The 26,376-nt window shown below is 33.0% G+C and overlaps 1 protein-coding gene across 4 annotated transcripts in view; it reads left to right on the top strand.

The window, feature by feature from the left end:
* Positions 1–26,376, top strand: part of LOC140137873 (short transient receptor potential channel 4-like) — a 186,653-nt gene that overhangs the window by 116,239 nt on the left and 44,038 nt on the right. The window contains exons 1-2 of one of the 4 annotated variants that reach the window (XM_072159673.1): positions 18,946–19,077; positions 19,646–19,816. The exons of 2 other annotated variants lie outside the window; for them this stretch is intronic. In XM_072159673.1, the coding sequence (XP_072015774.1) occupies positions 19,042–19,077; positions 19,646–19,816 (207 nt within the window). In that variant the 5' untranslated portion in view covers positions 18,946–19,041. Of the gene's footprint in view, positions 1–18,945; positions 19,078–19,645; positions 19,817–25,998; positions 26,182–26,376 lie in introns of those variants that run through there. One more of the 4 variants, XM_072159674.1, reaches the window with a different exon arrangement.

The following is a 26,376-nucleotide window of genomic DNA, read 5'->3' as shown; positions in this document are numbered from 1 at the left end:
GAAAATACGTGTATAACATATCTAGGGAACCCTTACGGTATGTAAATAAAATAAAAGATGGGTGATTACGCAATATTAAAAGGGCCAATCGGGGCACATTAGTACATTTCCAATCCTAACATATAACACATGATATCAAATTTAGAATTGAATATTTTATGATCATTCTCTAACATGTATGCGTATAGTCAGAGTGAAAACGGACTTATGAAATCCAGTTCAGTTCGGAGTACCGACGTAAGTATGTTATTTTAATAACTTTTGTTATCTGGACATTCACACTGAACTAATATCCAATTAGAGGAGAGGCTATCGTAAGAAGTAAGTTTTGATTTTGCATTATTTCTTATTATTTCTACAAAAGTTGATAACTGGGCAACTGGGCATAAGATGCTTACGTCCACATTATATACTTAAAAGTGTCCAGATTTACTATCTTTACAATTGAAGTTATTATTTGGTGGCAAGGTCGTTTGGTAAAGGTTGGATTTCTTAATGTTGATATAAGAAAACAAACGGATACCTACAGAATTTGCTAATCCGCCAGTAATGTGTGGCGGTTGAAAAATAGTCGATGGTGAAAATAATTATAAACGATTTAGTACTTAAAAAGTCATAGCTCTTTTGGGAATTATTCATTTATAGGTATCTTCTTTTTTCCCCGACTTCCTCAATAATTGGCTGGTGAATCTAACATCAGCGAAAAAGCAATTAAGTATGTAAAGCACTAAAATTGAATTGGCGTATATCTAGTTTAGAACTTGTTAGACAAATTCAGGGCAAGTATGTTGATTTTCAATTGCATAATTAGTTTAGACATGTTATATTGAACAGGTCCCGGATAATATATACTCAATTTTGTTTCATCTTCATTCATATTTCCCTAACGTAATTGATACTTTATAATGATGACATTATATTCTACGGCATATTGCTCAGCAGTTCGTGGAATAAACTCAAAAACACAAAACCTTCTAATTAGGGATGGTTCATTGAATCACCTCATCACCACCACGTCTCAGGATGACATAAACAACATATTGGCTGTATTCGATAACATCATCATCACTTTGACGATCATAAATCGCACAATTTGGTACTAATTGGATGATGCGTCTAAAACCGGGCAGAGTCTAGTTTTAGTAGCATACTCTCTGATGTCCGCTATTACCTTAAAAGCCAGTACATTCTCCGTACTATTGGTCGTTCGCATCTTAATGGAACTGTAATTTGGTAATCTCTTATGAGATTAAAATACAAGGTGGTAGACTACAAAGCACAAGTTGTAAAAAGATATCGTCGATGCATGGAGATATGTCAGTGTACCAATTTTTAACTTAATTGTTCTATTTGTCTACAATCATGTCAATGAAAAAGCCGAAAGGTTTTCGGAGGCGTTCACTGTGGTCTGTTTCACTGCCTCCGACTAGTCCGACAGAGAGTATAAAGGTAGGATTTGTCTAATGTCTTATGATGCATGATTTAAATGCTATATAACCAAGGTGAATTGTGTCTCTTAAAACGCTCAAATAAATATTTCATATATGTTATGCGGTCATGTTAATTAATCATATTACTGGTGAATTCGTGTCAGTAATCGTCTGTCCAGGTAATATATTTTCATCAAATAATAGGCATAACTTATGGTGAGATACGAACAGTTTTAAGTTTTGTATTTAGGGATACAATCACATAATAAGTTTGAAAACACATTTTGATCATGTTGCTAAATCAACTTGAACGACAAATGACCATTTTCGCTTGATTGCATGTTGTATACACATACATGGTGACTTCACATGTGGCGCCGATCATAAAGTATACCGATAAACATTAGTGAATCAAACTTAACTTCTGGAAGCAATACAATATGGTTAACTTAAGACCTTCGAGCAATTATTGTTTTGGCCTTCCTTGATATTTGAATTATTAATTTGAATATATTTGATATGCATTATAAACGTTCTTGGTAAGCATTTGAAGATAAGACACATATGTATGATAGTCTGAGATGAAAAGTAAGTCAGGTCGTAGAAAACTGTCCATAAAAATTGATTGTACTTGATATTCATCATTATAACGGTTATTCCTATATGCACTTTCATTGGTTTTTCTACTATTTTTTTCCACATTACACTTTTTTGTAACGTAACAAAGCGAGCTCCCTTTTGGTTTGGAATTAAATTCTGTAATTTGTTTACCGGTACCGATTTCGCGTTGTTCATTGCACAGCAAATGTGTGGTTTTGAGATTATAAAATTAATTTCATATTTTGAATTTGGTTTTTAATATCATCAAGAGAAACCTCATTCGTGTTGGTAAATTATAACATGAACAAAATGAATTGTCCCAATAGGATTGAGAGGCAAAATGAATTTATGTTTACCAAGTGCACTTTTTAATCCCGTCAGGGGGAGCTTATTACTAAACAACCATGATAACGTGGCCTAAATAATCATTATTTGATTTCAAAGAACTTGGTCAGATGACCATCTATCTTTATATTCTATTTGACGTGACTGTAAGCTTATTTCTCCCCACCTCGCATGTAGTTTTGTATCTCGCTCGGGGTGTACATTGTAGACAAATGTGTTTGTGAAGGTTCATACAATACAACTGCGTGTTTTTCATAGTTTATAACACATGTTCTACAATGGATGGAATAGTATGCGCATTTTGTTTAGGAATGATCGCAGAATGGTGATATGTAGCAGGTGTATTAACAAAAGCCTAATACGCAACCATTTGATACGTATTGGGTTAAATTTCTTCAACAAAACAAAAACTGGCAAAACAATAAATGATCTTGCCCAATACGTAACAAAACTAAAATTATAATTAAAATTACATTGTGCACATACCACCAATAATGTGCGTTAAGAAGAACCCAATGCGTAGCAAGAACAAGACAAATACTCACACCACCCATAACTTGTTCTTAAAAAACCAATACGTAACAAGACCAAAAACAAGCCTAATGACAAACCCAATTTTTTCACCACAGAGGGAGGGACTATGTATGAATAATGTAATCTTGATTAGAATTTTAGTTTTGTTACGTATTGGGCAAGATGATTTAATTGTTGCCACAATTGTTCAAAGTGGAAGAAATTCAACCCAATATATGTATCAAATTACGTATTTAGGCTTTTTTTGTTACGTACGAATATAGAAGGAAGTTTAGACAATAATTCAGAGTGCTTAAAAGTAACCGTTATAATATGTACATGGCTAATGCAGAGTATTGCTCTGCATACAATTTTTTTTGATAGAAACATACAGTGATTGATGGAATGTCATTTTCATTTTATATCCTAGTACTAACAAAATATAGTTTCTGGTTCTCATACATTTGAACAACGTTAATTTTAATTCAAACAAATTTAATTACTGACCAATATCAATAAAGCCACTGTTGACTGTTCATAGTTATTTCTAGATGTACTTATCATTACGGTAATAATTATTATGGTAAATAATTAAAACAAGAACAAGATAATTATTGGTTTTCGTTGCAAATTGCTAGAAGTACAGTGAACTACCTTTTCTTGACATAATTTTTCACAAGAATAAATTACTTATAGAATATGAAAAAAGTAGTTGGGTAATACATTCAGTTGTGGCAAGCTACATTACCGTGACGTAGGTGTCAATGCGTGTTGCTTACAATACACATTTAAGGTCAATATAAAATTTAACATTAAATTTCAATATTGTAATGATACTGGTACTTTGAAAAAGATGTGGCATGCGGTATTCCTGTACTAATCTTTATGAAACCACTGGACGTCATACACAGACATAGAAAGGGAGAACGAATTGAATGTGTCTTCATCTTGAATCCAATATAAACTTAAAAATCTAAGCGTTTCTTACTAAACATTTCCTTAATCCGAATTTTCACGAAACATGCGGTATGACACAAATCACTTCTCTAGATCTGTAAACCTTACACAGTAGCTGTACTTTTTTTTTGATAAATAGATGTACTTTTAAATTCGGTAATTTCTCATTTTAACAAAATTATAATATTTTCCACCTGAGTCAACTTAAAAGCATCTATATAAGTGCTATAGGCTACTATTCAGCCAAACCTCTACACAGGATTACCAAATTCCCAACGGTCCTTACATATATATTTTTATACCATGAAACCCCCTTTTAGCATATTCCATTGCTATGCATTATACGTAATGAGCATACAATAGTACTCTCTCGTATGGTTTTATTTAGTTGCCTTCATTTATTCACATAATTAAAATGAAACTTGGTACCCACTACTTAATTGTATAAGGTTAAGGGTGCATCAGTGGACATGTTGAACATATTGAATATGATGATTGATGATTACATTGGTGTAAATACAGATCACAGACTCTAGTGTACTGTCAGATGTGAGTCAATTTAAAATCTTGCTGAGCAAAATTAGTACAACTCGCAACTTAGTTAACCATAAATTCGCTAAAACTTCTGTGGAAAACCAGTAGAAAGAGGCTATTTTGTGCTTGGCACAGCTCAATGAGGTAACACTTTTATTCAGGTCTGGTTGTGCTGCTCTTGCCATTGAAACAGGCCGACACATTCACAACATCATCCCTGATAAAGAAAGAAAATGTATTGTAATTGTGTTAGTATAAGACGTTTAGTTTTGCTTGGATTTCCCGGAAAATAATGGAAAACACATCAATTCAGTACGAAGATGCAAATAATATATTTTTCAAGGTTTTCAAGGTAGTAGAAATTTAACCCAATATTGGGTTCTTTAATACAAGTGGGTAGTGGAATAGAAGGAGTTACAGGGTGCTTGTGAAGTAACTGTTATCATAATGTATAAGACATGGGTAAAGCTCTCTGCATTACATTTTTTGATAGAAACATACAGTGATTGATGGTATGTCATTTTCATTTTATATCCTAGTACTAACAATCTATGTAGTTTGTGGTTCTCATTAACAACGTTAATTTTAATTCAAAGAAATTTAATAACTGACCAATATCAATAAAGCAACTGTTAACCGTTCATAGTTAATTCTAGATGCACTCATCATTACGGTAATAATTATTATTATGGTAAATAATTAAATGATATAAAAATCAGATAATTATTGGTTTTCGTTGCAAATTGATAGAGGTACAGTGTCCTCCCAGTGAAACCAATTCCTGACATAATTTTGCACAAGAATAGATTGAATACTTTGAGAATATGAAAAAAGTAGTTGGGGAATACATGCAGTTGTGGCAAGCTACATTCAGTTACCGTGACGTATGTTAAAGCGTGTTGCTTACAATACACATTCAAGGTCAATATAAAATTTAACATTAGATTTCAATATTGTAATGTACTTTGAAAAAGATGTGGCATATTCCTGTAGTAATCTTTATGAAAGCCCTGGACGTCATACACAGACATAGAAAGGAAGAATGAATTGAATGTGTGTTCATCTTGAATCCAGTATAAACTTGAAAATCTATGCGTTTCTTACTAAACATTTCCTTAATCCGAATTTTAACGAAACATGCGGTATGACACAAATCACTTCTCTAGATCTGTAAACCTTACACAGTAGCTGTACTTTTTTTTGATAAATAGATGTACTTTTAAATTCGGTAATTTCTCATTTTAACAAAATTATAATATTTTCCACCTGAGCAAACTTAAAAGCATAAGTGCTATAGGCTACTATTCAGCCAAGCCGGCACAGAACTACCAGATTCCCAACGGTCCTTACATATATATTTTTATACCATGAAACCCCCTTTTAGCATATTCCATTGCTATGCATTATACGTAATGAGCATACAATAGTACTCTCTCGTATGGTTTTATTTAGTTGCCTTCATTTATTCACATAATTAAAATGAAACTTGATACCTACTACTTAATTGTATAAGGTTAAGGGTGCATCAGATATGACATTTAACAACAGTGGACATGATGAACATGTTGAACATGATGATTGATGATTACATTGGTGTAAATACAGATCACAGACTCCAGTGTACAGATGTGAGTCAATTTAAAATCTTGCTGAGCAAAATTAGTACAACTCGCAACTTAGTTAACCATAAATTCTCCAAAACTTCTGTGGAAAACCAGTGGAAAGAGGCTATTTTAACGATGAATATCGTGTTCTAAATCTACGCTTGGCACAGCTCAATGTGGTAACGCCCTTTTGTCAGGTCTGGTTGTGCTGCTCTTGCCATTGAAATGGGCCGACACATTCACAACATCATCCCTGATAAAGAAAGAAAGTGTATTGTAATTGTGTTGGAGATCAGTAGATCCCTACTTATAGTAGTTTATACATGCACTATTATATGTTCGCATTTTATGATTAATACACTAATTAGAGCTGGGCAGTGCTTAAAAAAGAGAGGGACTATTTTCTTCCATGGCATCTGAAAGAAGAGCGTAAAAATCACTGATACCAAGCTGTATAGCCAAAAATGTGCAAATTACATGTTTTCTACAATTATTTTATATTAAAAAAATTATTAAAATATTAAAACGTTTCGTCCAATAATTTAAAACTCATAGCGAGACCAATAAATATGGGCTCAATCGATCCAATTTTATATCAAATGTTTCAAATCTCAATGATATTGATCAATTTCATCTTGTAATGACTGATGGCAACCACTGCAACATATATGGTTGCCAAATTTATCAATCATATCCTAAACTTACGTAAATCACTTTTATATACAAAGTTATTCCAACATTTTATTTTGCATATTATTTTCACGTAATCTATTATGTATGCTATACTTTAAAAATTTCAATGTGATAATATGGTGTGTTTTTTAAATAGTAAAGTAAGCTTACTATAATTTATAATCTAGTTTTGGGTGGTCTTGGTACATGTAAAATATTAAACTAACCTAAACTAAATAAACTAAACTATATGAGCATATGAGTTCACGTCCTTACCCTTTAGTATATTACATTGACGTAAAATTGTGAATTATAAATATAGAATCAGTTGTTAATGAATAGACTGCCATAGTACTTGTCTCAAAGCATGATGGACTCACGTAGTGAGGAGCACACATCACTTCTGCAGAAACATATCATCTATCAAATCAATCATTGCTCTAAACATAACATGATATTTCAAACAACAGTATACGTGGCAACCAATGTATTTTGTGTTCTGTGGGATCAGTATTATTGTGACATTAACAGAAATTGTCAGGCAATTATACTTTGAAAGCAAAAATAGTATTCCGTGAGGATAGCAATTATGTTGGTAGGATGTTGATACTACAGTTGCTTTTTAGACAATTTTGATAAATAAATCAAATTGATCATAACTAAGCATCTCAAAAAAGTAACTAACCCCCCTTAAATAATGGCCATTATTCAAAAAGGGGTTATTGTATTACAAATCTGTAAAATGCGTTTGAAGCAGAATTTATTTCTGCGCATTTTGACACCTCGTTTGATACGATAGCCCAGAAAACGATAAAACACCGGTCAATTTAATGTAGTGAGGTCCAGATTTGAAAGTTGCACTTACATACAAATTTTTACAATACAAAAACACTCAGATATCATTACACAGATTTCCTTCCATTACACTGATTACAAAATTAATACAATTTACTGCAACTTTCAAATCTTGGGTTACATTGATTTAGATGTACACTGTGGCGTCAATATTTAGTCAATTGCTACAAATGAGGTGTCAAAATGTGCAGAAATAAATTCTGCTTCCAACGCATTTGATAGATTTGTAATAAAATTACCTGTTTTTGAATAATGGTCATTATTTAAGGGGGTTAGTTACTTTTTTGAGATGTTTATTACAATATGCATATAAATACATTTGAATAACCAATCCATCCAGATATGTCACAATTAACAGACAAGTATAGGTTAGTATAAGACGTTTAGTTTTACTTGGATTTTACTACCAACATTGTATACGGTATGACAACACAAGATACACACCAATTCAGTACGAAGAAGTATATCTTGCAAATAATATATTGACACTTATTTTCTTATTGGTATGCTTTACATTAGGAAAGAGGCATTTTAATTAAGTGTCGGTATGTATAAGCTTGTAATTATCCTGGAAAATAATGTGCTATTGGTTAATTGTGCCAGTTTACAAGAACGAGAACTCAATTACTCCACAGGTCTCTACGTATTCTTCTACTTAATAGCGTTAGTTCCCAATGGAATCCTATTTCCCTGTTGCTGAAATTACCAGTTTATCATTATGATTCTTATATTGAAAGATAAAAATAGCATAGACAGTATAGCTTAATTAAGACAGTAAATGCATTATACGATCATGTGAATTAAATTATAAATCGTGTTGAATGGTTTATTTTATCTCGTCGTTCTTTGTATATTCAAGCGATATCATCGGGAAATAATTAATGATAAATTATTTTTTTAGATATGAAAACTGCAATATGCAAAATATGTAAAATATCATATTTGTCATATGTAAGTCAACATGAACAATAAATGACCATTTTACTTTATTACGTATTGTATACATACATGGTGACTTCACATGTGGCGCCGATCATAAAGTATACCGATAAACATTAGTGAAGCAAGCTTAACTTCTGGAAGCAATACGAAGGTTTCATTGATGGTTAACTTAAGACCTTCGAACAATTATTGTTTTAGCTTTCGTTGATATTCTATTAGTTTAAAAGTGAACATAATAGTAATGTTTGATCAAAATGGTTTTTTTTCTATAATAGGTTACAGATGTATGATGCTTGTCGCAAAGTATATCAGATCGTGGAAAATATTTTCTTTTGATTCTCTTTTAGTCTCCATCACGCGGTTATTTACTTATATTGCATTTTTCATCACTGCTGTAATGAATGCACATGTTTCATGTCTTAAAGTAATTATTGCCTTTAATTAATTTGCCCTTTAGATGCACTGTGAATTTTCTACTTGACAAAACCTTTAAATTGGTCATTGTTAGAAAAGTGCAATCATCTACAAAATATATAGATGTTCAAAGAGTACGTCTTGTAATACAGATAATACTTTAGTATTAAATGTGTTACTTTTCGATAGCTACTACTTCATATCACTCAATAATTCACAACAAGAACACGCGCGTTGGGATTTGCCAAGTTCGATACTTGATCTTGAGTACGAGAAAAAGTGCGTAGGCCCTACGTACTTTAACAATGTTAAATTACTTCTGGTTTTACAGAATATGTGACGTGTCATGTCAAAAGCAGACACTTTTGGGCAGGATCGTAAATGGAGAAATAACCAAAAATCTGCCCGGGGGTAATTTTTTCACAATTTGTGTTTGTTGCGAATTTGTGATGTTATCAAATGTTAAAAATGTTGTCTGATAGTTTTTTTATAACTGCCATCTTGTATTTTTTGAGCCATTTTTCAAGGAAATTCCTATTCTCAACATTGGCAATAATATTTTTAAAGGCCGATATCTCAATTTCCAATTTTGTAATACCATAACTTACGAGTTCAATATCTTCGCTTAGATATATGTAAAAACCTCAAAATTGATAACCTGCCCAAAAGTGTCTGCTTTTGACATGTCACGTCACATATTATAATGTTAGCAAAGTTGACAAGTTTGTTTCATACACAAATTGGGAATTCTATGAGATGATTCTGTAAAGATTGAGCTTCAGAGTGCTTGCGTGCTTACTGACTAATAGTAATAATAATAATAATAATAATAATAATAATAATAATAATAATAATAATAATGATAATGATAATGATAATGATAATGATAATGATAATAATAATAATAATAATAATAATAATAATAATAATAATAATAATAATAATCCCACATGCGCTAACTTCACAGCATGGCTACTTTTCATACAAGCCTCTATATACAAGCTAACCAAATTCCCAACGGTCCTTACATACATACTTTTATACCATCAAAGCCCCTTTTAGCATATTCCATTGACAAACATTATAAGTGATGAGCATGTATTAGTACTCTCCCCTGTTTTGTTTTGTTGCCTTTTTTCACATAATTAGAGTGAAACGGGATATCACGTAATCGTTCAAAGCTTATTCAAATTATACCACTACCACTAGGACATATCACTCTATTTGGCTGCCATTAACGGCGCCGGGATGACCAACCTAACAGCTCCCCATTGTACACCTGGGTTTACTGAAGCAAGCGGGTGTAAATGCCTTGGCCAAAACAGCACCCAGGCCATGGTGTGACTCGAACCCACAACCTTGTGATCTGATTACTTAACCGCATGGCCACCGTCCTACATACGATATATACTGACGTATAATTATGTTTACAATTCCCTGTTAAATTAGTGGTTAATGTGCAGCTGATTATCAATGGAGATATTTTCATTTACCATAATTATATAGCTTAAGTGCTTCAAAAAGTAAAGAATCCGTTACAAATATGGTCATAGCTTCAGAACTGTTAATTGTATTCACAATATTTTAACGTAGAAAGAATGGTAGTTTATGTTACAACACATCACTATTTAAAAAAAAAACGAATTTAAAAGTTGCAATGAATTGTATTTTTGATTTGAATTCAACGCGAAGATAATGCCAGGTTTTACATGCCACAATGATTGCGTTTAATAACCACTGATCTCTGTAAGTGCAGCTTTTAAATTCGAGGTTTTTTAAATAGCGATGTGCTGTTAATATTGAGCGCAGTTAGGCGAATGGGGTATCAAAATGCGCGTACATAAACCACCATTCTTTCTATCTTAAAATATTGTGCATATGATATATAGTTCTGAAGCTATAGGAGTATTTATAACGGCTGCTTTACTTTTTGTGAGGCCATATGCCGGACGATACCGTAATACACTGAGCTGAATACATCACTTCAGCTCAAAAGTCTCATTTATCAAATGCCTTGTTATAGCCGGACCATAATTTAATATTCCAAACATCAACACAAGCAGATGTGCATGTATTATAAGCTGATTTTATAGTTAATAAATCAATGTAAAGGATGTCATGAGGGCGTTAGATAAAGAGAAATATATATGTCGGCTTTGTCACTTTGGCGAAAATGTCCAGAACCATCGAAACATATTATTTAAGTAATTGTAAATTTAAACTTATGATCTCAACACAAAATTAAGACGTACCTCAAATTTTCGGTCACAACTTTGACCTTCATCTGGAGACTGGCAACCCAAGTTTGGGATCAGTGACCTTTTGGACACTTGACCCCAAAACCCAGTCGTACACTCTGGTAACTTGTATCGGCCCCCGTCGCGGTTGAGAGATGGTTGGTTGACTCTGATGTAAATTGACTCCTTCACACCCCTTTCAAAGTATCTAGCGTCCCGGTCGAGGATTTTGACTAGATACTTTGAAAGGGGTGTGAAGGAGTCAATTTACATCAGAGTCAACCAACCATCTCTCAACCGCGACGGGGGCCGATACAAGTTACCCAGAGTGTACGACTGGGCCTTTGGGGTCAAGTGTCCAAAAGGTCATTGATCCCAAACTTGGGTTGCCAGTCTCCAGATGAAGGTCAAAGTTGTGACCGAAAATTTGAGGTACGTCTTAATTTTGTGTTGAGATCATAAGTTTAAATTTACAATTATGAAGTCTACCAACACAGATGAACTTTCATGCTAATATTATTTAAGTGTTCGTATTCATAATAGTTCGACAGATATTGTGGTTCACGAAAAATATTTCTTTTTTTGTTTTGTTTCTGTAACTTGTATACTAAACAGCGAACTAGGTCGTTTTTTCTATGCAATTCTCATCCAAGATACACATTGTTTTTTTGGTTTTTTGTTATCATTATGCCTTATTTGTTTACCTACACTTAATAAGTGAGGGCATATAATCATTTTCTTTAAACAAAACCTATGAAGAAACTGCTAACACGCAGAATTTGCTTACGGAACAGGATATTTATATTGAACAGGGTATTTCATTGGATTGGTGAAAGGCATCCATGCAATATGTATAGTTAAAAGCTTTTTACATTACGGTACTCAGAACAAGTTGATGCTATTCCTAAAAATCAGTACCAGTGTGTAAAATCAGATATTAATTTCCTTCCTTTTTATCAAAACATTCTTGTAATTATTACATTACATATTTTCCTATTCTCATTTCACCGGCGCGGTAGTGGGAATCTTGTGAGAATTCCCCCCTAGGCGTTTAAAGGTAACTCATCATAAGATATTTCTTTGCAGAAGCTGTAACTAAATGGTAACCACATCACATTTTATGATCGATTTAGATTGAAATCGAACCCAATAGTCTACAATATTAATAGAGAAGTAGAAAGCTAACTAGTCCAGTCATGACGTATAGGACAAGATAACTATTATATCAATACGATGCTTATTTTATTTCGATCGTCTGTGGTGTTATTTAAGTTGATAAATGAGTTGAAGTTTTGGAAAGCTAAATTGACAAGAAGTAATTAAAGAGTGTGGCTAAATCTGAAATAAACATTGTAATAAAAAGATTTTTAACTAATGGTTTATAGTTTTATTATTGATTCATTATTAATCATTATTGAATTTCCTTGTTTTCTGTTTTTGTTTATTTTTTGTTTTGAAGTTAGGAAATAAAGCTGGTCACTGTTTGGAAAAGCTGAATTGACAAGAAGTAGCTAAAGCATACGGCTAAATCAGCATTGTAATAATATTAATAGGATGTTTAATTAATAGTTATAGATTCAGTATTATTCGTTATGAAATTTCCTTGTGAATTTGATTTAATATAAAAGGCCATTGAATTCCAAACCGGAGCTTGAATTAAATATTGAGAAGTGTTTATTTCATGGAAAGGCGTGGAATTGTACATGCACAGTGACCGCTTAATTTAAAAACGTTGTAAGAGTATATCAACGTTTTGTCTCTGATTCTACGTTACAAATTTATATGCACTAAATAGGTTTAATGCTATTTGCTATTAAATTCTTAATGATTACAGCTATCTTGCAGTTAACAGGTAATTTACAACAAAGTACACATTATGATCTGCAACACCGCTCATACAATAGGTATAACCAGTCACATCGCCCATCTCATGAGGAATGGCTGATTGTTGACGATGTAAAGTTACTTAAGTGTTTGTTCTTTAAGTTGTTTTTGGATTTGGTCAAGCATTGAACTGCACATTTTCAAACTTGATTGATTGTCGATGCCTCACATATGGATCCTTGGTTTAGATTGATTACACGTGGAGGGGCGACAGGTAGTAAGCTTACATTTCTTTGTATTATATTGAGTCAATGACCACACAAATTCAAAATGTTGATGTATCATATGCTGCACATATTTTGTCTGTAGCTGTCAATTTTACTCCTTCATTTCTCTCTAACGTTTTATTCAAGTTATCGTGTAGCTTTACTGATGTACTTTGTTATATCCCACGCGATGTGCACAGGTTCATGTTCACCCCAATTATTCATGTTTTCGTATGTGCTTATAGCTGATAATCAAGAAAAGTACAAACCTACAATTTATAGCATTTGCTATATAAAATATGTAACTGTAAGGAAATTTTCACACTATTCCGTGTGATCGAAAGTTGACTAGATATAATAGCTTACGTTGACTTGCCACGCTCCAAAAACCACTGTCCATCTTGTAAGTCTTGATAGAGTTTCACATTATACGCTTGATTTTAATTACTTGGCAAAAATATAGCATAAGTTGTGATTCGCACGAGCGCTGATGTCCTAGATATATCTGACATCTTTTAACACACTTATCATCCGCGTATGATATCATTGATTATCTAAAGGGTTGTGTGTGTTTGTTTTTTGGGGGTTTTATTTTTCAATGACATTCCCAGGTTGTTTTTTTACTTTTCAAACATTTCTCGCTTCTGAGACTGATATCTTTCCAGAGTGTATACTCTAGTTCATTGACGTTATGTGTATTCTTATTCCAGTGGGTATTGTATCAATTAAGTCATTCGGGAATAGTATAGTGCCATAAAATTTGACTACGTTAGGTGAGAACTAATTCAGAGGTTGAACGACGCTAGCCTAGTTAAAGATAGTTCTCTTGATTTCCTAATACGAACTAAAATATTACGTTTCTTTTTTTACAATATCGTAAAACACTGTGTACTTTCATTCTGGACAAAATTAAGTCCACTTTACTAGAAAACTTCAAAGAAAATAAACAGTGTGTTGCAAAGATGACTTTGAATTAAGGAATCATTATCAATGTAGAATATGCACATTTCCTTCCCTTAAGGGCTGGGGTATGAACGTTTGGACAGTATTTATTGTGGGACATTAGAGCACATCAGACATATCGAATTGCATTCTGAATACGAAGAATGTCATTCTGATATCAAATAATTTTGATTTTTGAAATTCGCAATTTAATACACATTTTATGGCAAATCATTAAAATTGATATTTTTGATATTTAACAGTACTTGAAGTAAACTTTATATATCTGATGATTTATACTTAAAGTGTATGTAGGTGGGATGAAAAGCCGACGATCAATTGAAAATTTTGACCTTTCGTATTGAAGATATGGATTTTTTTCCCAAAACACCCAAAAAAATAGGTCTTTTGGGAAAAAATCCATATCTTCAATATGAAAGGTCAAAATTTTCAATTGACCGTCGGCTTTTCCTCCCTGCTACATACACTTTAAGAATATGTCATTAGATTTATATAATTTACTTCGAGGACTGTTATATATCAAAAATTTGAAAAATATCAAATTTTTATAATTTGTCATAAAATTTGTATTATATTGTGATTTTCAAAAATGAAAATTATTTGATATCAGAAAGACATGCTTCGTATTCAGAATGCAATTCGATAGGTCTGAGGTGCTCTCATGTCCCAAAAAATACTGTCGAAACGCAATAAATGCTCATTTTAGATCCCTTAAGGTTAGGCTATATGATTAAGATTACGATTAGGGGTAGGATAGGATATAAATAGAGTTGGGATTGGGGTTATGAATATTAGGAGTATGTTAGGGCTAGGATTAAGATTAGGATAAGGGTTAGGTTAGTGTTAGGATTAGGATTAGTGCATTAGCTCAGGTGTTGGATTTAGGGTAAGGGTATGGGAGTGATCAACATGTTGCATTCTTTCGTTGTAATTAGAACATGCTAACCTCATAGAAAACATTTAACGGAACTCATCACTATTGCCCTTTTGGCGCATTGATTTGGTGAATGCGTAATATTAACTTTTTGTCTAACATTGCTTCTGCATGGATAATGATTTGTAAACTCAAAATCATCTTTGAAACACATTGTGAATTTTCTTTGAAGTTTTCCAGAAAGGTGGACTTAATTTTGTCCAGAATGAAGTTTCCAAACTTTAACATTATCAAAAAGTACATGCATTTATTGTTTGCTGTTGAAGGAATCCTGTACTTTGCTGATTACCACGCCTTTCTCATGGTAATGTGCTGATGATATGGTGTGGTCCCCAATTATTATTAGATTTCACCCGTAACGGTGGTATTAGCAGATGTGGTACCTGTCGATTGTAATTAATTTGTATTTTGACTCTATACCCGACCCAGTTTATATGCAGCGCTTGGAAACTAACATTGTTTTAATTTAATACGCTTGACTAACATTACATAATGCAACAGCTTGACACGTGTATTGATTTCCCATGTTCTTGATCGAGAACATGATACTTATCAATAAATGAAATGAATTTTGCATGGTCTGAACACTACATTCATGGTCTGAACAAAACGAAAGGCTGGGCTGGCTGAAAGTCGGCAAGAGGCGATCAACAAAGCATAAAGCATGCAAATTGTAAGACAATGGGATAAATGTCGCTTGAAGCAACCTTGACACATAGTGATTTCCGATGTTCTTGAAGAGGAACATGATATTAATCAATAAAAGTTATGATGGTGTGAACAAAAGGCTGGCTGACTAAAGCAATGATTATTTACTCCCGTGATTTTAAAACAAGTCCACGAACGCGAATTAAGATATTTGTAACTTTAAATACTACTTCTGATGGTCCATGAACGTTATGCGTATTCTTATTGCAGTGAGTATTTTTGCATCAATTAAGTCATTCGGGAATAGTGCATTAATATTAGACTACAAAAAATATGAGAACTGGTTGTTGTTGGGCGACGTAAGCCTAGTTGAAGATATCGATAGTTCTCGTGATTTGGGGCGTCGCTCGTTATATTTCTTACCACGAACTTACATTATCGTTTGCAAATTAAATTTAGTTTAACATCATTAAACAGTATGCCCCTTTGTTGTTTGTTGTTGTTGTTGTCGATGTTGTTGTTGTTGTTGTTGTTGTTGTTGTTGTTGTTGTTGTTGTTGTTGTTGTTGTCTAAATGCAAGTTTTGAAGGAATCCTCTATTTCACTCATCACTATGCCTTTCCCATGCTAATGTGCTGATAATATAGTGTGGTCCCACTCTATTATGATCCCTAAGTATTAGATTTTCACTCGCTACGGCGGTATTACCAGATGTGTACCTGTCAGTTCGATTGCAATTAATACCATTTGTATTTTGACTCTATACCCGACCCAGTTCTTATGCAGCCATTGGAAACTAACATTATTTCAATTAATACGCTTGGCTAACAATATATAATGTCACACCTTGACACGTGTATTGATTTTCCATGTTCTTGATGGAGAACATGATATTTATCAATAAAAGCTATGAATTTTACATGGTGTGAACAAAACGAACGGCTGGACTGGCTAAAATTATAAGGATAAAGGATAAAGGTCGGCAAGTGGTATACGCTGTCGAAGTGATGATGTAAGAGTTAATTACCATAGCAACAGAGGAATATAATTTTTGAATAGATCGCCCAGCACTACAAGTTAACGCGGTACATATAAGCATTGACCCATATATGTCAAAGAAAGGCTGATCACTCGCACCTGTAAGATTGGTATTTTTTGAAAAGAGCGATATTGTATTCAATCTATGTTTGCAGACATACACAGGTGATTAGTGCAATCTGCTTATAGTGCAGGGCAATCTATTCAAAAATTGTATTCTTCTATTGCTATGGTAGTTAATATGATTATTACCTAACTTCGACAGGGTATAGAACCTGCAAATTGAGAGTCGATTGGGTTATATGTCGATTGAAGCAACTCTGCTAAGATATAATAACATTTTGATAAGAAATACATAATGAAATTCTTTTTGGCATTAGCATAATTTAGCTGTTGGTTAAGATCAACAAAGCTCGTGGAAGTATTAAAAATGAATATGGATAATTTACTGACTCTCACACCTGCATAATTCGAGGGTTGAGAACCAGAAAGGCTTCGCAATGTGTTTAATTGTGAGTTAACATTGTATCGCTTAATGGTTCTCAGCCATCGATAATCAGGGAGTTCCATTCTGGGACTTGCCCCCAACCTATGCGAAAAGGCGTTATGATTAACAATTGGTTCAGGAAAGGCCAAACCCTCATTTACCTTAGATGTCAAAAGACCACTATAAATTTCACACTTAAAACGAGTCTGTTTTTGTATCGCTTATAGGTTTGTTCTTGGTTAACTGGGTCAGTAGTTACACATAGCCACATGGCAATCTAACGGTGTCACAACCATTGATGGCATCGCCCACTTATAAAGAAATAAACGTATGCTATAATTCTCTACCCGTTTTAACATTCTAAATCTGATTTTGTTTAGAATTGAAAAAAACCCACCTCAAAACAAATAGAAATAGACAAAAATGTGTTTAGGAAAATTCCATATAAATTACTATGGGCTTCATTGGTATGGTATGGTATGGTATGGTATGGTATGGTATGGTATGGTATGGTATGGTATGGTATGGTATGGTATGGTATGGTACGGAATGGTGTGGAATGTTGTGGTATATAAACATAAACTGACTCATTGTCGGCATATTTGTATGATTCTCATAACGTTATTGATCTGGTGCTGAAATGCGCTTGAGTCATCACCAGTGGCGTACCAAGGCCGCTCCTACCCGGTGGTTGGGGAAAAGGTGTATTTTGTCGCCGCCTCCTTCATCAACAGCCCGAAAAGGTAGACCCAATATTTTTGGATGGTTTGAAAAGTGAAGAGCAAAAAAAAAAAAAAAGAAAAAAAAAAAAAAAGATTTTTTTTGTATATTTTCATTTATTTCACAATTTTAAAACATTTTTTTGTACAATATTTCCGCCCTTTTTACTTTAATTTGCCGCCCTTTCATTTTTGCCGCCCCTGCGACCATATACACGATATAGCTCATAAACCGAGCTCATCCCAGTAAGCAAAAGAAAGACATAAAATACAAACGATTTACGAAGGATATGAATATCATTTTCATCAACTACGATACTGAATTTGGTGCTGAAATGCGCTCGAGTATTCACAGATTATACCATGTACATGATATAGTTGCAACCGAGCTCACCATATCAAAGTCTATCAAGGTCTCAAACAGGTAAAAAGTAATAATGAATTAAATAAGTACTAATTTAAGGATTCTGATTCTACAAAATGTCTTAAACCCAGTGCTGGTTGCACAACTTGAAGCATCAGTGTATTTTATTGACGCATTTTTCTTCGTATATCATAATATCTATCTTCTATGAACAGAGCCATTATATATTGGGTGGATCTAAGGTGTGACACAGTAGCATATGAATATAGTGAAAAGTAATTTAACTGGTCTCCAGTTGTATCTACCAACGTGGCAGGTTAATTTCGTACGTCGACAATCTCACACTTTTACGCGACAATTCATGATTGGTTTCCTTCGTTCAAGGATCCGTTTAAAAGTGTCTACTGGTATATAAAATAATAATTTCAGAATATTAAAATTTTCACTTTCTTTATTAATGCTTAAACTTGGCAGTGAATGGTAGTGAATATTCATATAAAACAAAATTTTACTTTTATTGAGGTGTAGTATCATTAAGGGAAAAATTGGTATAAAATAGATCAACATTGGTTTGGGACATTCTGTCTTCCTTGACAAACGGGTCCATATGCATCATTCCAAAGTCTTTGGTATTTGGTGTTTTACCTGTTATTGCTTGGATCTTGTAACTCGGAATTAAAACCCCTTGGCTGCACAATGGCTGATACTGATCTATCAGACGCTGAAGGAGAGGTATGTTGTTTATTGCTTAAAAGCAAATATAGATACTTTCTTGTTTTCTAATATTATGGACTTTAAAAGATCAAATTCCCTTGATTTTAGAGGTGATTCTTTATTACTTCCGTGAACTAAATGTTTGTTTTTCTTTTCTTAAGCTGTATAGAATGACAAGTGTAAAAATTCAAAAGTGTTTCTGAAATATTTATTAAAATCACCACCAATATGGCAAAGCTTAACAAAAGATGTTATTGATGAAGACATATTTAGGTTTTGATTTCATTTGGATTTAACTACCATAACATTTATCTACCATAATATGTTTAAATGTAAGCAATTGTTTTAAACGATTCAAAAGCATTCTGAAATATTCATTAAAATTACCATCAATATCTCAAAGCTTAATAAAAAAGACGTTATTGATTAGGACCTAATGAGTTTTGATTTCGTCTGCATTTGGATTTAACTACCATAACATTAAATAACTTTAAATAAATAATTCAAAGATTACATTTTAATGGTACCTTTTGCCTCATTTTCCAATCTATCATCTTTCCCTTTTCTAAAACCTCATCCTTCGTAGCCACGCGAGCGGCTATGGTCAGAGACTATAGGTCAGGCTAATGCTGAAATAGAACATGCTGAAATAGAACGTGATGAATCTATAAAAGACAAAGGAGACAAAAGTTCGCTTATCGATGAGGACTCTAGTCTCGATGATTCTATGCTTGGCGTTGACTCGGATGGATCGGACGTAAGAAATTAGATTAGATTGATGTGGTCATTCAGTGATAGTATAGAACGCACCTACTAATATTCAACTAACAATATATGATTTAAGTTGTGTTAATGTTAAAGATGGTTCCATGTTTGAAAAGAATTGTACAGAATGTTGTTCGATCATATTAGAAAGATTACTTTCTTCAATGGAATAATTTGATCAGGCAAATTCGGATTTGGGTGGTTTAGAAGCTCATTGCTACATTATAATTGTACCATGATGCAGTCATGTCTACAGTAGAATTCACCACGACCTTTGCAGGACTTAAACCCCATTAAAAGCTATTAAACCAAGATAACACTCATTGAAAACAGCTCAACTGATTAAATCAGATCTTCTCTGGTTAAATCCACACTACACATGTTTCTGTTTTACCAGTGCAATGAGCAATGAGCTGGTATTATAGTTTCAGTTGGGTGAACGATTACAAAGCGAACACAAGGTAACAATACTGTGTGGGCTTTTTTTTACGAAATGAGACAACAGTCTGCTTATTTTTAACCAGCGTTCTTGAAAATGAGAAGCATAATGGTTTGCAGACTTAACACGGTTTGGAAATAATTTCTTCATATTTTTTGGTGTTATTTGTCGTTTACATATCCTTCGTAAAAGTGCGAATATTTCCAAACACCTAAATTAGCTAAAAATTTAGGACATGTTACAAAACTATATTTTCTAGAATTTCAGAGAATACTTTAAATATTCGCTAGTTATTTTTCACACAGTGACGTTAACTAGGCAATTGCATATACTTCTAACATACACTACTTGTAGAGGTCACGCGTCAATTGTGAGAGCTCTGTGTATTGTGCATAGGAAAACGGACAGTAACTGCAGTATGCGACTTATTTTACTTTATAACTATATAACCACGTGAAAATAAAGCCAACGCCTGCATGTTTGGCAAATACACTACATTCGTAAAAAATGCTCGATGATTCTGAATATCCTGTCGTCTTTTCAGAAATTGAAATTGATTCAATGGTGTTTTATTTACTATTATTTTGTGGTTAAAAATAACACCAGAATTCATGTACTTTTTTTTTTAATACGAAAACAAAATGAATTCGCTTTACGTACTACACCCGCTGGACTGTGCCTATGTCATTCTTCAATACGCACCTTTGGGGTTTCTCTACCAGATGTCGATTTGCATCTATTATTCCTTCCCACAATACCATATGCGTATTGCATAACAAAGAAGATGAGTTAACCTCTACACTGTATCTATATATCGTTATGCAATATACCTGTTACCGTGTGGGAAGGAATGTAGGTACAAGAAAATAGAAACCATGAAAAAGTTTCCTAGTTTATGTGATGGGAAACTCTAAATCAAGTGTGATGTAGCTCTATCGCATAGGATGATTTAAGGAAGCCCCATCATGCGCTGCAAACGTGTTATCACTAGAGTTTCAACTGCCACTTTACTTTTCAAATCCCATTGAATTCTGTGCAAAAGATGTTGTTTAAGAATTGTGCGTGTGTCATTATTACTTGGGCGATTTCAGAACAAACGTGATGTATGCATAAAGGATAATTCACACCTTCTGTAGGTAACATTAATGTGAAATCGACTAGCATTTTGAATGCGTTTTTATTGTAATTAATATATCAGTCCAAATTCAAATTTAACCATGCCCGTCAATGCAATGTGCGAGCAGTGGTGTCATGTTCACTCACACAGCTGTGCTAACCGCAAGTCAACACAGTGGCGTGGTGGGAAGTGCTTAAATCATCCTCTGGTTCTATCGAAACCACTAACCAATAACAACTACTAACACTGTGAAACACAATACCCATTTTGTAGAAATTTCACGTATATGTTTACTAACCCCGTAAGCTTAAACATAAAGCGACTTTTAAATGGTGTTATGTTTCTATGGGTCCTATTTATAGTGTTTGACACAGCAAGATTGAAGTAAGACATTGTATTATATGTAAACGTTTTGTCAGAGTAAAATAAAATATACTATAATTGGTGGAAGCGTAAAAGAAGATATCTTACCAGCTACTAGTATTTGTTGCTTACAAATACCATGACCTAATTTATGTTCTTGTTGTCTACATGCGTCATGTCAGATTGACGATATTGTATTACATCTCGTTTGTGTTAGGCTAATTTAGAGATCACTTTTCCTGTGGGCAAACGTTTTTGGCGTCCAGAAGGGGCTTTCATTAAAAATCAATACACAAATCAGAAATATAATTTGTGACTGCACGCAATAAAACAATGAGGATAACCATAGTGGATGCGACTAAAGTGAAACATTATATAGCTAAAAGTTAAGACAATTTATGACAAAAAGCATGAAAAGTGAAAACACGGTTAATCCTGGATTTACGCAAATAATCAGCCTTTTTATAGTATATAAAATTAGAGCAAAAAGAACAAACAGAGAGTTATAAAGCGACGAAAAGATCTGTTCTATGGGCGAATAGACTTTCCAATCGGTCGGCATTTCTTTTTTCTGAAAAAGCCTATATAACGTTTAAAAATCACAGAAAGCTTCAACAATCTGAACAATATTTGCAAACATGTTTTAAAAACTTGTCTGGCATACCTGAAAATTTAACAAAACATCTTGGACGGTCGGGTCCTTAAAATGGTTTGTGTTTCTTAGCTAAAGTCCTCTATTAACAACTTTGTGAAATGGATTTATATGCATAACTATACATGTAATTTGATTTTCTTTGAAAAAGCACCAAAGGATTCCTTTTACTTTGGAAAACATAGCTACACTTCCATTAACTTTAGTTATAAGTACCACGAACTTGGATACTTGATGTAAGAGGTTCCAAGAAAGGTTATATCATAGAAGTTGTGTTCTCTTGCTTTCTTGTTACGCACTAATGCACATTTTAATGTAAATTGAGCACATGTTGATGGGATGCACGTGCGTCATTTTAACTTGAAAATAAGATACACGAGTCACGAAATAAACTCATAAATGGAAACAGTCCGTTACATTATCTCTGCTATTCTTTAAAATATATAATATCATTATGAGGCGAAATAAATATGGCTCGTTAATGTCACAGATTGATATAATATGAGGTGGATGGTAAGTAGAAACAGAAGCTATAATAAATTGTTGCAAGAATTGTTGGTAATTAAGTTCCTTATGAGTAAAAGGTGGGATTTTGTAAGACCTTGTTTTGTCCAAACATATGTAAGTATTATGTTTTTATTGTCCTTTAGACGACCCGATCTTTTGTAACCAAAGCAGAATATATAACACGTTGTAGAATGGTCCAAATTGAAATCTGTGGATACAAAAAGTTGTGCGACACCGTTGCATGGTGGTTTCAGTGAACTTGCCTCTGCTACAAGGTTGTTTGATGGCATGTGAAACTGAGTCATTTTTAAGAAATGTTGAACAATGATGGCGCTATTTATCTTAAATATTATTTGCATCTTTACAAGGGGTAGACACTTGTATAATGATATTAGAACATTAGCAAAGAGACTAACAAATGAGAAGGGAATTAATTTTCAAAACACTTTTTATCATGAAATGTAAAGTATAACTCATATTATTTGGCTAATTTAAATTTGATATATATATAGCGCCCTCAATTTGCACACAAATATACAGTTTATATAATAAAAATAACAACAAATAAAGCAGAAAAGGATGAATAATTTGATGTAGAAACGAAAATCTGTGTTAAAAATATATGTATAATAGTTTATTAGTGCGATAGGTGTTTGTATTATTCAGGTCTAGCATTGCACATTATATAATGTTTTGTTAGAAATTAATAAATGATCACATCAAGCAACAGGGTTCAAGCATCAAGTTGGTGATGCCCTGTTAGCTCAAATAAATCTGAATTTAATCGGTAACATTTTGTATGCATTAAATTGATACTTCTGCTCTCTTTTTCAAAGGAACAATGAGAGTACTTCAATCCGGGGCGATATTTTTTCGTAACCACATTAAGTATTCTCTTCTCTAACTATATTTGACTCAATTATCTTAGTAATTTACTACGATCGTCGCTAACGTTTCCTCACGCTTGATCTGTTTCCACTTATTTTTAACAAAAGTATGAAGCTCGTAGTAAGTTTCAAAAAGAGTAGGGTAACACCCCTATGTCTTCGTGCTATTTTGATATTAACAATAATAAATAATAAAATAATAATAATAATAATAATAATAATAATAATAATAATAATAATAATAATAATAATAATAATCTTAATAATAATAATAATAATTAATAAACTGCATTTATAAAGCAGTTAATCAACAGAATCAAAGCACTGTACATAAAGCAAAAATTAAAACAATATAATTGTAGAAGTTATTTACTTCTCTCTGTTGACAAGGGGTGGTATTCAGTGAACGGCTCTTTTCAGAGCCATCAATACACTCTTACACGATTTTGGAATAGAAATTTTAACAAGGCAGACTATTTGATGGGTACATAAAAGATTTCTAATCAAAATTAATGAAATCCGTGATTGAATGGAACATAATGGAGTGATTGATAGTGTTATAAACACTAATGTAGTCAGTCTCGCTTGGGCTAGACGGATTATCTGTATTAATATAAAATGAATAGATTCTATTCAAAATGAACAGATTTCGATTCAAAAGGACTAATTAAAATGACATGTCAATAAATTCTTGTTAAAAATAACCAAGGGCGAACACGCTAAATTCTTACTAATTGTAGAAGAAGTGTCTATTGATGATTTTGAACTTCTGATGCAAGTCTTGAGATTTATATATATCGCAATTACACAGCTTAAGGGAAGGGGTATGAACGTTTGGGCAGTATTTATTGTGGGACATTAGAGCACATCAGACATATCGAATTGCATTCTGAATACGAAGAATGTCCTTCTGATATCAAATAATTTTGATTTTTTGAAATTCGCAATGGAATACACATTTTATGGCAAATCATTAAACATTGATATTTTTGATATTTAACAGTACTTGAAGTAAACTTTATAAATCTGATGATTTATACTTAAAGTGTATGTAGGTGGGATGAAAAGCAGACGATCAATTGAAAATTTTGACCTTTCGTATTGAAGATATGGATTTTTTCCCCAAAATACCAAAAAAAATAGGTCTTTTGGGAAAAAATCCATATCTTCAATATAAAAGGTCAAAATTTTCAATTGATCGTCGGCTTTTCCTCCCAGCTACATACACTTTAAGAATATATCATTAGATTTATAAAATTTATTTCGAGGACTGTTATATATCAAAATTTGAAAAATATCAAATTTTAATAATTTGTCATAAAATTTGTATTATATCGTGAATTTCAAAAATGACAATTATTTTATATCAGAAAGACATGTTTCGTATTCAGAATGCAATTCGATACGTCTGAGGTGCTCTCATGTCCCACAAAAAATACTGTCGAAACGCCATAAACGCTCATTCTAGATCCCTTAAGGTTAGCAACTATTTTAAACTGTTGCGATTTGGTAGATCACGGCATCTTGCGAAAGGTTGTGAGCTTTGGCAAAAATGTCATTGTTCATTTCATAGCGGGTGTGTCGAAGAATTCAAATATCACAAATATACTTTTGTAGGTCCTGTGTTTCTTGAGTGATGTTGTAAAGAGGGCTGAAACAACAACACTTTTGTAAAACGTACATAACTCATTCACAAGTTTTCAAAGTATATGATTTGTAGAATGAACTTTGCAAAACATCAAAGTGTTATTTTTCAGTATATTGATTTAGATAATGAAAATCGAATTTTTGGTTGTTTCGACCAACAATACATTTAGTTCTACCTTTACCACAGTCGAAAACCCGCAATATATTAATATCGTTTTAACTACCATCACATTTGAAATGTGTTTCGTAGCATTGTAGAACCAATTTCAAGATCAAATTATTACATTACTGTAGGCTTAGTTGACAACATAAGATGATATATTAATAAGTACGAACGGACGTTATTCATTTTGATTTGATGGCTACCAGATTGAAGGAAGTTACTCTTTCTCGAATCAATGATCTTCATCCCATCTTAAAACCAACCGTGAGTTAATAACACATGTGTATTAATACATTACATTAAAACATATACTTATTACACGTCATATTGCTCATATCTAAACCAAACACAGCCACCAGAGGGGAAGCAGAGAATATAAATATCAAGTGAAGCTTGAATGAATCAATGGATCAATTCTTTTGGAGTAACCAGTACGTGCTCATTAGGAGGACACAGTTATGCAAAAGCAAACAAAGCATTTGAAAACTATGGCTTGGATATTACAGTGGACTAATTGGAGATATATACATACATGAAAAGGCAACTTGGGTCAGGCTTCAAAAAACCAAAATGAGTCTTACGGTACAAATTTTTCATTCTTTTTCTTGATAACTTTGTGTATTAATAGTTGGTTTGGATGGAGCGTAGGTAAGTTTGTTGTGTGATACACGATGTTTGCATTTTTGCGTTACCCTTAAATTGTTTAAAGTCGTTAAGCAGTCAAGGTAGCTATCGGTGAGGCGTTCGTATATGGTGCGAGAAGTTGCAGGTTCGAAC

This window comes from Amphiura filiformis, chromosome 17, assembly GCF_039555335.1.
Source record: "Amphiura filiformis chromosome 17, Afil_fr2py, whole genome shotgun sequence".
NCBI lineage: Eukaryota > Metazoa > Echinodermata > Ophiuroidea > Amphilepidida > Amphiuridae > Amphiura > Amphiura filiformis.
This window is presented reverse-complemented; position numbering and strand designations above follow the sequence as displayed.